Source organism: Schistocerca gregaria, chromosome 4 (assembly GCF_023897955.1).
Source record: "Schistocerca gregaria isolate iqSchGreg1 chromosome 4, iqSchGreg1.2, whole genome shotgun sequence".
Lineage (NCBI taxonomy): Eukaryota > Metazoa > Arthropoda > Insecta > Orthoptera > Acrididae > Schistocerca > Schistocerca gregaria.
Window position 1 is genome coordinate 783590677 of NC_064923.1, and position 13303 is coordinate 783603979.

A 13303-nucleotide genomic window follows, 5' to 3' on the forward strand; every position below is an offset into this window, starting at 1 on the left:
ATTTTAAATTAAAATTAAAAGTGTATTTAATGGAAGAAACAAGAAATGGAAATTTGATTTAGATGCAATGGGACAGTTTTTCCTTTTATACGTGTTACGTGTCGGACAAGAAAAACAAAAAAGAGATACATAAAGAGATGAATTACTTTAGCTGGCAGTAGGTATTGATTGACATTAATGGGGAAAGTTGAAAATTTGTGCCGGGCTGGGATTCGAACCTGGGCCTTCTCCTTACCAGGCCGATGAGTGAATACTGCGCCATACTGGTCATCACAATTGCACAGACTATCCTAGCACGCTTCCGAAAGAACCAGAGTCTCAACGTATTCGCACACTATTAGTGTAGTGTCCTTTTCCCATTATCCTCGTCACTCGCAGCATTTCGCCGATTCCCGTAACAGATCGAGTCTGGTGTCCATAATGGAAGTTAGAAGGGTCGGTGGATCAGTTTATTACACTCAAATTTCAAATGGTTCAAATGGCTCTGAGCACTATGGGACTTAACGTCTGAGGTCATCAGTCCCATAGACTTTCAACTGATTGAACCTAACTAACCTAAGAACATCACACACATCTATGCCTGAGGCAGGATTCGAACCTGCGACCGTAGCAGCAGCGCGGTTCCGGACTAAAGCGCCTAGAACCGCTCGGCCACAGAGGCTGGCCTCTCAGATTGTTTCCACCTATCATAATGACTACCCGAATGCTGGAATGTGATGTAACACGAGTTGCGTACTATTATTAATGTATCGGCGCCAGTGGTTAGTCACTTGAGAGACATCGAGCCACATTGATTGCATTAAATCGAGCGCGCAGAGGGACAACGTCCGGCTAACATTAGGTATGTGTCGCAAGCGTCACAGACGACCTTTACATTTCTCGAAGATGCTTGCCTCTCAAAGATAGCCTTGCTCTCCCGCTCTCGATACTACTCGCTGTAAGCAATGTTGGGAAGCAACAATTCAACCAAGTAATGTTGTAATGTAAAACGGTATTGCAGCACATAAGAACACGGACCTACCGTGATAAATAAAATATAATTCAGGGGCGCAGTCTCCTCCTACAAAGCCCATGTTACAACTGCACGGGAATGCTATTACGGTAATGTTGGGCACCTGTAGTTAATCAGAGAGCACATAAATGACAGAGAATCAGGCTAACAACTTCCCTTTGCGCCTTATGATGACACATCTCTCATTTATATTCATAAATTATCTTCACAATGAATCTGACCTTCAGAACAATGCAATATACTTATAGACAATAGATATCAGCTATCAGGCGTCCTTTTTAAATTTCATTGACAGATCTAGATTGCAGCTAGAAACCAGCCATTCTCAATGTACTATCATTTTTGACCAGTGCATGTAATGTATGTTGGTCGGACTTAATCCACATTTCAATTAACTGTGGATGAAGCCCGACCAACAGCCAATACATACATTGATCAAAAATGATAGTACATTGAGAATGGCTGGTTTCTAGCTGCAATCTAGATCTGTCAATGAAATTTAAAAAGGACGCCTGATAGCTGAAATGTATTATTTACAAGTCAAATAACTGTCGCTGAGTGCAACAGCCTTCTGAATGGAAGGTAACCTCATGAATGCAATATACGTTAGCGCGCTTCTAGAAAAATCTGTCTTCCCTTTACGTGCATACAATTTAGATTACTATTTCCCTTAGAGTTAAACAATTAATTTTGCTACAGTCTGGGACCGCGCCACCGCTACGGTCGAAGGTTCGAATCCTGCCTCGGGCATGGATGTGTGTGATGTCCTTAGGTTAGTTAGGTTTAAGTAGTTCTAAGTTCTAGGGGACTGATGACCTCAGAAGTTAAGTCCTATAGTGCTCAGAGCCATTTGAACCGTTAGAACCAATTAATTTTGCACTGCCACGCGGGACTTCTAATGATGCAGCCACAACAAACACTCGCTCACCTAAACATTACCACATTACACAATGAATTTAGATTCGTTTCATGCACTCGACTCTACGGCCATCTTGCTTACACTAAATCCTAGAAGACTTATCGGAAATTCACACCAGCCTGGCGCCATGCAAGAAATAAGGATGAGATTGCATCTCGATTGGGCTATGCGGCTCTACCATGGTCCTTACGTTCATCACAGTTCCAGGGAAACTTCGTATCACACAATCAAAATCAGTGCCTGGCGTATTAAATTGCGGAATAACCTGTCGCTACTCAACTGCTATTCCAGACACATGGGGCAGTGCCTTTAAAGCAATTTGTACTGCAAAAGTACTTACTGACCAAACAAAGCCAGCACATCGGAGCTGTCAGATACGGGTCTGTCCATAATGAAGGACCCAGAGCGAAAACGCCAACGCCAAAATTTAATCTCCTCTCCACTTAATTCGTACCTCCACACCGATGAGTAATCACGTCTATACTGACTTTGTAAACTAATGAAAGAAAATAGCATCTAAGAGAGGACATTGTTTTATTAAGCCTTATCCTCAGTTCTGTGCTTTACATTACATTTAAAATATATTTGTCTCAACCTGGTACTATTTTCTCTCTCGACGGCGATAACTAGCAATGTCGCCATCGAGTTCTACAGGGAGGGGGGGGGGGGGGTCGTCCCTTAGCATTCAGATCTCGCATCCCTACCACTGTCTGATGCCGGAACGGTACTACCACTCTGAAGTTGTTCTAGAAGCTACGAGAAAGCAACCTACCGTCTTCCCTCGCCGCACGCCTATACTCCCATCTACATCTGGCCACTTCAACCTGTGCTCCTTGCCACTCGAAATGATTCGTAGCCTTCTATACCGATCGTTCAACGCATGCCTGCCCACTGCCTTCTGCATACTGTCATTAACATTTAATTTAATAACGGAAATTTGGGTAAAGCCCTTACTTTAATGTTGTTATTAAAATTACTGTTTAAGCCTTTAAGGGGGTAGGACGCCAAACTGGCCGACATGGAGCAGGAGAGGCACCACAGGACATTTTAATTCGCACTGTCTATACTTTTACAAATAAATTCGTAAAACTTTGTCAGCATCACGAGGAAGGATTCAAGATTCACACCCATTGCAGTGGAGGTTCTGAAATATAACAAAATAATTTTTTTACGTGTGAAATTTCATCATTTTTTCACTTACTAATGGCTGCAATTGTTGCTATAGGTACACTTTTGTTCATAAGTTACAGAGATTCTTTGATGAATTTTGCACAGCATACATACCATACTTACAGGTGTATGAAACTCTAAAATTCATTTAATTTATGGAAAAATGAATGATCTGTTGTATTTTAAACTTCATGTTGAGAAAAAACACAAATTTTGTAGTCAATTACCTCAATTTTTACCACAGTTTTTAGTAGATTTGGAAAATTATAGAGTTTCATACACCTTTAAGAACGGTTTGTATGCTGTCCAAAATTCATCGAACGATCTCTCTTACTTATGAAGAAAAGTGTACCTATAGCAACAAATGCTGCCATTAGTACGTGAAAAAGATGAGGAAATTTTACACGTAAAAAAAATTACTTCGTTATGTTTTCGAACTTCCACTGCTATGAGTGTGAATCCGTAATCCTTCCTGGTCATGCTAACAAAGTTTTACGAATTTATTTTTAAAGTATAGACAGTGGAAATTAATATGTCCTGTGGTGCCTCTTCTGCTCCAAGCCGGCCCGTTTGACGTCCTACCCCCCTCCCCCCCCCCCCTTAAATAAAGTTGCAAAGTACAGTGGGTATATTTATAAGAGTACTACGTAACGTGGCTGCTACGTTACAACCTGCACTGAAATTGATTGACTGTGCTGATAAACCTCTTACATTATTTGCTTTTCAAACATCTGAGCAAAATTGAACGTACTCAGACATTACTCTCTTTACTTATTCTGATGAACACTAAACTGACACACAATATTTTTAGCGCAACGCAATTTGACTTACAACAATCCTACAAAAGAATGGCCCTGACTAACAATAACCTATACCTTTCACAAATCACTTACCTCACAAAAATCTTCGTTACCCGAACTACTGCACTACAGCGAGCGCCAATACTGCCAGCTAAATAAAAGATTCAAACTACTGAAGGCACTGACTACTGATAGGCATAGTTAGCAAATGAAAGATTTTGATAAAGAACAAACAATGTATGTACCTTAATAGTGTTGAAAAGTCATAATATATATACATATCAGTTTATGACATCCACTCTTACAAATTTACTATCTCTGATGGACACACGTCCAGATCATCCGCTCTCAAAACTCCGGCATCTCTCTCCCCACATCGACCACTGCTGGCGGCTCACCTCCAACTGCGCAACGCTACGCGCTGTTAGCATCCAGCTGCCGCTGCCCAACACTACAATATCAGACAACAATGTAAACCAGCCACAGACTGCACACAGTACAGGCAGTGATTTTCACCCAGAGCGCTACGTGGTGTTACCAATATAAGAACCTAAACAGCCTACTTACATATGAAACTATCGAATTTATTTAATTTACGAGAAAAACGAATGATCTGTTGTATTTTAAACCTCATGTTTAGAAAAAACAGAAATTTTGTAGTTAATTATCTCAATTATTACCACAATTTGAAACAGTTTCTGGAAATTATAGAGTTTCATACACATTTAATTATGGTTTGTATGCTGTGCAAAATTCATCGAACCATCATTTATAGCAACCAATGCTGCCATTACTAAGAGAACAAAATGATTAAATTTTACATGTAAAAAAAAATTACTTCGTTATGTTTTCGAACTTCCACTGCTATGAGTGTGAATTCTGAATCCTTCCTGGTCGTGCTGACAAAGTTTTACGGATTTATTTGTAAAAGTATAGATAGTGGAAATTAAAATGTACTGTGGTGCCTCTCCTGCTCCAAGTCGGCCCGTTTGACGTCCTACCACCCTTAAATAAAATTACAAAACAGAGTGGGTATATTCATAGAGTACTACGTAACGTGGCTGCTACGTTACAATCTGCATTGATATGATCAACTGGTCGTTCTCACCTTAAATATGTATGTGGTGTCTGTTCTTTCGGACTTATCCGAACGAACAGACATAATTTAGATCGCACATCTGTAATGAGTCGAGACACAAAGAAATGAATGACAGCTGCCAGTAGCAGGTGGTGGCAGGATCGTGAGTGATCGGTGTACGGTCGCAGTTGCTTACATGGAGGTTGTTGGGAGAATCGACTGTACTGCTCTCGTTCTCGCGTGCTGCCGACTTTGCCGTTATATGTGTATGTGTGTCCCCCGCCTGCAGGGCGAGTACTCGACCAAGAGCGACGTGTGGGCGTTCGGCGTGACGCTGTGGGAGACGCTGACGCTGTGCGCGGTGCAGCCGCTGGCCGAGCTGACGGACCAGCAGGTGGTGGAGAACTGCAGCCGGTGGCAGCTGGACGACGGCCGCCAGCGCTGTCCGGCGCGGCCCGCCGCCTGCCCCCGGGAGCTGTTCGACCTGATGGCGGAGTGCTGGCGCCGCGACGCCGCGCTGCGCCCGCGCTTCGCCGAGATCCACCTCTTCCTGCAGCGCAAGAACCTCGGCTACGGGCCGTCGCCGGCGCCCGGCTAGCGCCCGCCCCCGGCGCCGACGCCGCCCCACACGCCGACGCCGCCCCACACGCCCACGCCGCCCCCGCCCGCCTACGAGGCCCGCACCTCGCTGTAGGCGGCCCCCGCTGTGGGGGCGCTCCCCACACGCGGCCACGCCCGCCGGCTGTCCGACGCTGCTCGCCGACTGCTTTCGTACGAGGTCTCCCTGGTCTCCGGTGGCTCGTTGCGGAGTAACGACGTGATTACGATTTATCCGGTTTCTCACCCCAGTTACCTTCGCTTCTGTGAAAATGTATCCACAAAGTGAAAAAGCCAGCAGTACGTCATCACCAAAACTGACAACATACAACGCAGACCAACAAACCTCAGTCGAAACATTCTGCTCGGTCTACACGGTCCGTGTGCTTGACAAACTTCACATCTGCATCTACACCTACAGAGGACACGCAAAAGAACGTCAACACCTGTACTTACTTGGGAAAGCTTTATTAGTAATGGGTCGGACCCTGATTTGCGCCTAATACAGCTGCGTTTCTTCTAGGGATACCGGTACATAACTGATGAAGGTTTCTCGGGTCTCCAGCCGGGTGGTAGCGTTGATATCTCGCGACGTTTCGGGAAGTGTCGTACTACCCATCTTCTGGCGAAGTCTTCTGACGTTTCGGGAAGTGTCGTACTACCCATCTTCTGGCGAAGTCTTCTGACGTTTCGGGAAGTGTCGTACTACCCATCTTCTGGCGAAGTCTTCTGACGTTTCGGGAAGTGTCGTACTACCCATCTTCTGGCGAACGTCCCAAAACGTCGCGAGATATCAAAGCTACCACCCGGCTTGAGACCCGAGAAACCTTCTTCAATAGTTTACGCCGGGAAAGCCTACAGCCACCGGTACATAATGATTCTATAGTGTCGAGACGAATGTTATGCCACTCTTCGATCGGAACCTCTTCTAACTCCTGTAGCGGCGAGGGAGGCGTAAATCTGCTCCGGAGCCTGCTCTCCAATACAGGGTTTAAGTTCAAGAACAGGAACTGTGCTGGCCAGGAAAGATGCTGCAGTTCAGTTGCATGCTCCTCATACCACGATTGTACTATCCTGGCTGTGTGAGTGGGTGCATTATCGTCCTGAAATATGGCATCATTGTTGGGGAACATTTTAGTTGTGAGTTGCACCAGATCACCTAAAATGTTCACATAATCGTTGGCTGTAGCACGGCCTTTGAGAGTAATGATGGGACCAGCAGAATACCGTGATACAGCTGCCCACACCATCACACTTCCACCTACGTGATTAACGTTTGGAATCAAGCTATTAGGATTGCAGGCGTCTTTTCGCGTTCTCCAGACGTAAATCCACTCTGATGTAAGAAATAACGAAAACGTTGACTCGTCGGACCGTATGACGTGTCACTCCTTTGCGTTAACTATCGTCACTATTGGTTTCGGTATTGAAGCTCGTCCGCGAATGTTCGCTTTATGGAGATCTCAGCGGTCAGCGTCGATAGGTACGGAGTCTCGAAGGTGGCTATCGAGCTCTGCAGTCACTTCATCCCCCTTAGTTTCGCATTGTTTTGACACAGTTCATGTTAACGCACGATCATCTCTGTCATTTAGTTTTGAGTTGCTCCCACTATCCTGTTTACACGATGATGTCCTCCACGTTAGTGTAGGCTGTCATTACTGCTGAAACAGTTGCTTTTGAAACATTCAATTTGGCTGCCATTGTTACCGATGCTCCAGTTAATCGGGCCCCCACAATGCGCCCTCTTTGGAACTCAGTTAGTTTTAAAAAATGTATGAGCTCAACCACTTGTTCATGGTGTGAAACACTAAGATTGACGCGTTTCGGAAGTCAAGCTTCCGTCATCAGAATAATAAAAAGTAAAAGAAGCTGTTAAAACTCGCTAAAATGGAACATGCACCAGGCACAATAAAACTGATAATAAAATTAAAACATCGATTTTATTGTGCCTGGTGCATGTTCCATTTTAGCGAGTTTTAACAGGTTCTTTTACTTTTTATTATTCTGATGATGGGAGCTTGACTTCCGAAACGCGTCAATCTTACTGTTTTACACTGTAACAAGTGGTTGAGCCGATATATTTTTTAACATTGACATTCACAACCACGACCTCTCATCCAGTATGGATAAAATCGAACTCTGTTAGGTCTTTCATTGCACTTTGACCTCGGGCTCTGAATGTAAATATGAAGTGTTCTCTACTTGTAAACAACCTGCACTGATGCCTAGTTCGTACTGAACACGCAGAGTCCAGAGCGACACGCTGCGTTGTTGACCGACAAACACAACCATCCCACTACTAGCAATGTTCACAATATTTTGCCTATCCCCTGTACATGAGTACTCTGCACATCACACACAGGTGTTTGGCACAGGGTCCGCTGAACCACCTTCCGGAACGTTCCACTCTCGAATAGCACGTGGAAAAAACGAAAACTTACGAGTCCACTCTTACGAGTCACTCTATAAAATGAGCGATTTTCTCGTGTCTTTTTTAAAACAAAATTAGTAGAGCAGTCAAAACTAATCTTTTTCCACATTATTTATTCAGTCTTGAACAACATTTTATATTTTTTTGTAAGAAATTCAGTCATCATTAGGCCCCCTCATCGAACGAGTTAAAACTGTTCTATCCAAAATCAAGTGTGTGCACGACCCTTGTCCAACAGTCTCCAAATATTACCCGGAATTGAAAAACTAACACTTTTCCTAGTCTACAGGATATTGCACTCGAAATAGTAGCGATCCATTCTCAAGCTGACAGAATGGACTGCGATCGCACTAATGAAGATATCTTTCTGAAATTTGGCTGAATTGTTCTTCGGACACGTCGGCAAGGAGTAATAGGCATTTTTTTATTTTAATTTATTCACTAGTTATTGCAGAAAGCTTGACCAAAAGCACTAGACATCTTTGTTTCAAACTTCCGCCTTCTATTTTATTTTCGAATTCCAAGAAAAGTGTGCTGCTTTTTTGGCTGTACGGTCCTATGGGACCAAAATGCTGAGATCATACGTCGTTAGGCTGGCACGCAACTTAATCTAACTTAAACTAACTTACGCTAAGGACAACACACTCACACATCACCGAGGGAGGGCTCGTACCACTGTTGGAGGGGGGGGGGGGGGTGGAGAAGGGAGGGCGGGGGGGGGGGGGGCAGACTCGCGAACCGTGGCAAGGCGCCCTTAGACCGTGCGGTACAATGCAATTACTCCGTGCACAATATACCATAGATTAGAAATGTTGTTTGCTTTTTGATTTGAGATAAGACTTGCAGGCTGAAGAACTACCATCGTGGATACTCCTCATATTGAACAGAACAATTTTAACTCGTCAGAAAGGGAGCCTAATGATAACTGAAATGTTACAAAAATCATGAAATGTTGTCCAAGAATCAACAAGTAAAGTGCAAAAAGATTTGCGTTGATTCCTTCATTAGTGTTCCCAAAAAAATTGTAGAAGTCACTTATTTTGTAGGCTAACAGGAAAGTGGACCGTGAAATTTTTCCGTGTGTACTTCGATTTCTCTTATTTTATTACGATCGTCATTTTCCCCTATACAGACGAGAGTCTATAGCACATTTTCGCCTACCGAGGAGAAAGATAGTGACTGAAATTTCATGAAAAGATCTCGCCGCAGCGTTCTAATAATTATCACCCTAACTCAAAATCACATCCGTGACACTCTTTTCCCTTTTTCGCGATGCTTCAAAACGAGCCGCCCTGTTTTAATCTCTTCGATGTCCTCTGTCATTCCAAACTGATGACTATCCCCTATTGCGTACCATTTTCCAGAAGAGAACAGACCAGAGTATGTACAATGCGACCATGTCGTCTCTTACAGCTTCCATGCAATACTTACTTAAAAGATCGGTTAAATCTTCTAAGTGTTGCCATTAAAACGTACTCTTTTAATTGCCTTTTCCACAACATAATCTAGAAACGGACAACTGTTTCCTTACAGGTAGTGTTCAAAATGTCGGCTGCCTCTATCACCACAAGTGTGCAGCGACGCGCCTGCGTCACACGCTCTATAGTCCCAGATGTCTGCTGTACAACTTCAGACACTGCGACGGTCCTATCCACCAGACCCGTGCGACTTTCGACCGGAGTTCCACAAAGCTGGGCTCTCCGCACACCCCACACCAAGTACTCCATCGGTTTCATGTCTGGTGACCGAACTGGTGACGGAGCACAACCACCGCACCGAATCTGTTCTTCCCCATAGAACAAGATATACGCCAGTGTGGTTCCGTCATGCTGAAATCACACAAGATGACTAAATCTCAGCTGCAAACGTTATAGGAACTGAGAGGCGACATTCTGAAGAAACGTATTCTGAACGAAACTGTTCAGTTTATTGGTAAGGTCCAATGACATAATCGTTGAAAATACCAACCCATACAATTACAGCGAACTTTTTATGGTAGGTTCGACACAGCAGTGTGTGTAGTTCCGTCACTCCATTCATGGCTATTCCTGCTACTGAACATGCCTTCTCACGTAAAAATGGCCTCGTCTATAAACAACACGAAATCAGGAAAACGTTTTCTGCGGGTTACTGCAGTAGGCAATTCGCAAATTTCACCCGATGTGAAGAGTCTGATGGCTCCAATGACAACCTTCTGTGGGTAATATGGATGGTGTTATCTTTCGGATATTAATGCAACACAGATACAAGGATAAATGGGGAGTAAGAAAACAAACTAGACGCGATTACTCTTTAACGAGCCACCGGTGTCCACCCGCCCCATATACGAAAAAGCTCGGAAAATATTTCTAGCCAACCTCCGGAATTTGTCGTATAAAGTTTGACATCATCCTTGTACAAGTGGCAAGCGAACGTGTGCTCAGTATCCACAAGAGTTTCTGTGACCCGCAGGTCACGTGTGCCCCGCAAGTTGGGACTATAATTCTTTGCCAGTGACTGGGTCGAATGCAGTGTGCCTCAGAAGTGAAACAATTCCACTAGAACTTTAAAAAGACTTTGTTTTAATTGACAGCGTCGTGTTACGTGTAGCGAAGAATATCGTGTGAGTCCCTCGACAGCTCGGCTTAGTGAAATAGGTTTTGCAGGAGGGCAGGTGTTATTCCTTCTACAACTGTCCACTCAGAAGACAACAAGTGTGGGTCTAAATGCTACGATTCATCCCACAGACGCTATACAGTGAAACTTACCTCTTAAAGATATCCGACAGGAGGTCATTTGAAGCTGAAACGTAATCTGTCAATAGGATTACTATTTTATAGTAAGGCAACAAAATCTATCAGATCTGCGACTCCATGTGGATGCTGCACGTTGTTTGGAGACGAGAGAGAATTCGAGCTCTGTGTTGTCTAAGCTCAATGATGAACACATTAACTCCCACCCGTCATTGCCTAGGTCACACTCCGTTGTAGTTTAAATTTCAGAACCAAAGCGTGAAGATATCATCCAACAGACGACAATTTTCTACCAAACTACGTCGCAATAATCCCAAACTTCGCAGGCAGCTACACAGACATTGCTGTAGTTTTGCGAGCACCGTTCTTTCAATATGGATAGTTCTCAGCGTCTTCTTCTAGATATTAATTGGCGCAATCAAGTCAGAGTGCATTTTGTTTCCCACGAACTACGACTATGAAGTGGCGAATCCGTAAATAGTGGTCCAGTGTGGTCAGGCCAGCTGAGTCCAACGTCGACTCCGTGAAAGGACTGGCTGGTTGTACAGCGCGAATTGTTATATATTGTCATATTTTTCTATAGAAAAGATACATTCCACTCGTTGTTCTAGTATTTAGATGACGTCATAGATTAAAATCAGAAAAAATACATGTCTGTTCCGAGCATGTAAACAGCAAATTATATCAATGGTGTTTCGAACTCCGTGTGGAACTACACATTTTCCGCAGTCTTATAATTGTCACGAACATAGTCATTTGTCAGTGTACTCTGGTGTGAACAAATCTACGTAATGCTAGATAAACACTATCTGATGATTTTCAAACAGCAAACTGCGGGAGTTTTCTACAGGAAATGAACTTGAAAATTCACGACTTGCGACTCCTGTAATCCGACTTGTAGATTCACCGGCCGGCCTGAATCGTGCTGTGTACTGACGATGTTTTCATCACACTTGTTACAATGTGCACACCACTAACAATACCAACAACGAAGACAACGAGAACAGCTTTCGCTGAAACACTGGATTTTAGGGAATGAGATAGCGATGAGTTACTTGTGCTCACATGTGTGGTACAAGTTCAGATACACTGTTTGCTAAATATTTTTGTAAATATTGCACACGCATTACAAACACCTTCTTTGTTTATTTCATAAGCATACGTAACGAATGTGTCGTATCTTGTCTTGTCCTTCTAATTCGTTGGCAAACGAATAGTAATTGGAAATTATTGTGATCATTGTAGACAAAACTTGTTGTGCACAATTACTTGTAAATGCAACTTCGATGTTGACTCGTAATATCTGATGTTATAACGTCTTCCAACTAAACCCTTCTTCCTAAACTCCACTCTTTATTTGTACTAATGTGCGTCCGCTATGAACATATATACGGTTGATTCAGTAATTAGTCTAAACGGAAGTGCACTTTAACTGGCAGCTGAGTGTTGACAGTCAGTGTGTCACACTAAAATCCTAATAAAGTACCCTTATTTTATTAAGTGTCACCATTGTATCAACAATATCGTCTTTAAATGTATGTTCTCCATTTCTTGTTACAAATTTGTTAAATAGTTTCATCTAAGCGTTCGTATTGACAGCAACTGAAGCTTTAATATCGTTAGATTAAGTCAACATTTCCTTAATGTTATTCCATAAAATAAGTATATATGTATCTGCTCCGTCGAGAGTGAAGTAATTCAGTAGTGCACACATGTTGAAATTCCACAATAACTTAGATACAACAGTATTAATAAAACTGTATGCTACCCTGAATGAGGTTTTGCAGAGTGTTCGTGCTCCAAGAAAAGAATCGGTGCTCAAAATTTAAAGTTAGAATGGGCTGATAACGAAGATACCATGGCCTATAGAATTACTAGAATCTATTATAATTAAAGTTTTTAAAACGTCAGTAAGCCCTGAAGGTTTATTATTACTTACATTTGCTTAATACGACACTTGAGTTAACAGTCCTGAATAAAGTATCAGTTGCTCGTTTTGTTAATTTTAGCGTAACAGCAAACAAAGTATTATTTCTTCAAGTTATTAATTTGAGTTTAATTGACTATATGCGCCAAAGATAACTTTTCAGAGCTGGTACTTATCGCTATAAAATCTTTTATCAGCCTCGTGCCTAGCCGAGGTCTTCTCCACATTCTGGTCTGTGGAATGTGGTTTGCTATTGTAGGTGACAATCGCTAAGTACAATCACAAACTTTAAGTGTAGTGTGTCTGTAGACCAACATTTACTCAACAGGTTTCTTGGTTTCACCAGAAACTGTAAGAGATGCTACCATAGTATTTGTTTACACCACCCACGAAAGGAGAGCAACAACAGTGGGCCTTATTGGTCTGACAAAAATCTTTTGTTTCTTGATACCGTTTCATGATGACGAAGAAGCTGGGTACTCTGGTGGGATTTAAAGGCCTTGTCATAAAAACATGGCATAGTCACTAATTATCAAATACATTTCTGCTTACGCATACCTACCATCTTTCCTCTTTGGTAAATTTCCTGCCATCTGTACCAAGGGTGATATATTCAGAACTAAATGAACTTACATAT

General features: G+C 42.8%; 1 protein-coding gene across 1 annotated transcript in view; it reads left to right on the forward strand.

Annotated features, from left to right (window-relative positions):
• Nucleotides 1-8674, forward strand: part of LOC126267934 (epithelial discoidin domain-containing receptor 1-like) — a 439627-nt gene extending 430953 nt beyond the window's left edge. Inside the window, exon 17 of the mRNA XM_049973245.1 lies at nt 5269-8674. Within this exon, the coding sequence (XP_049829202.1) occupies nt 5269-5577 (309 nt within the window). The 3' untranslated portion in view covers nt 5578-8674. The remainder of the gene's footprint in view (nt 1-5268) is intronic.
• The last annotated feature ends 4629 nt before the right edge of the window (nt 8675-13303 follow it).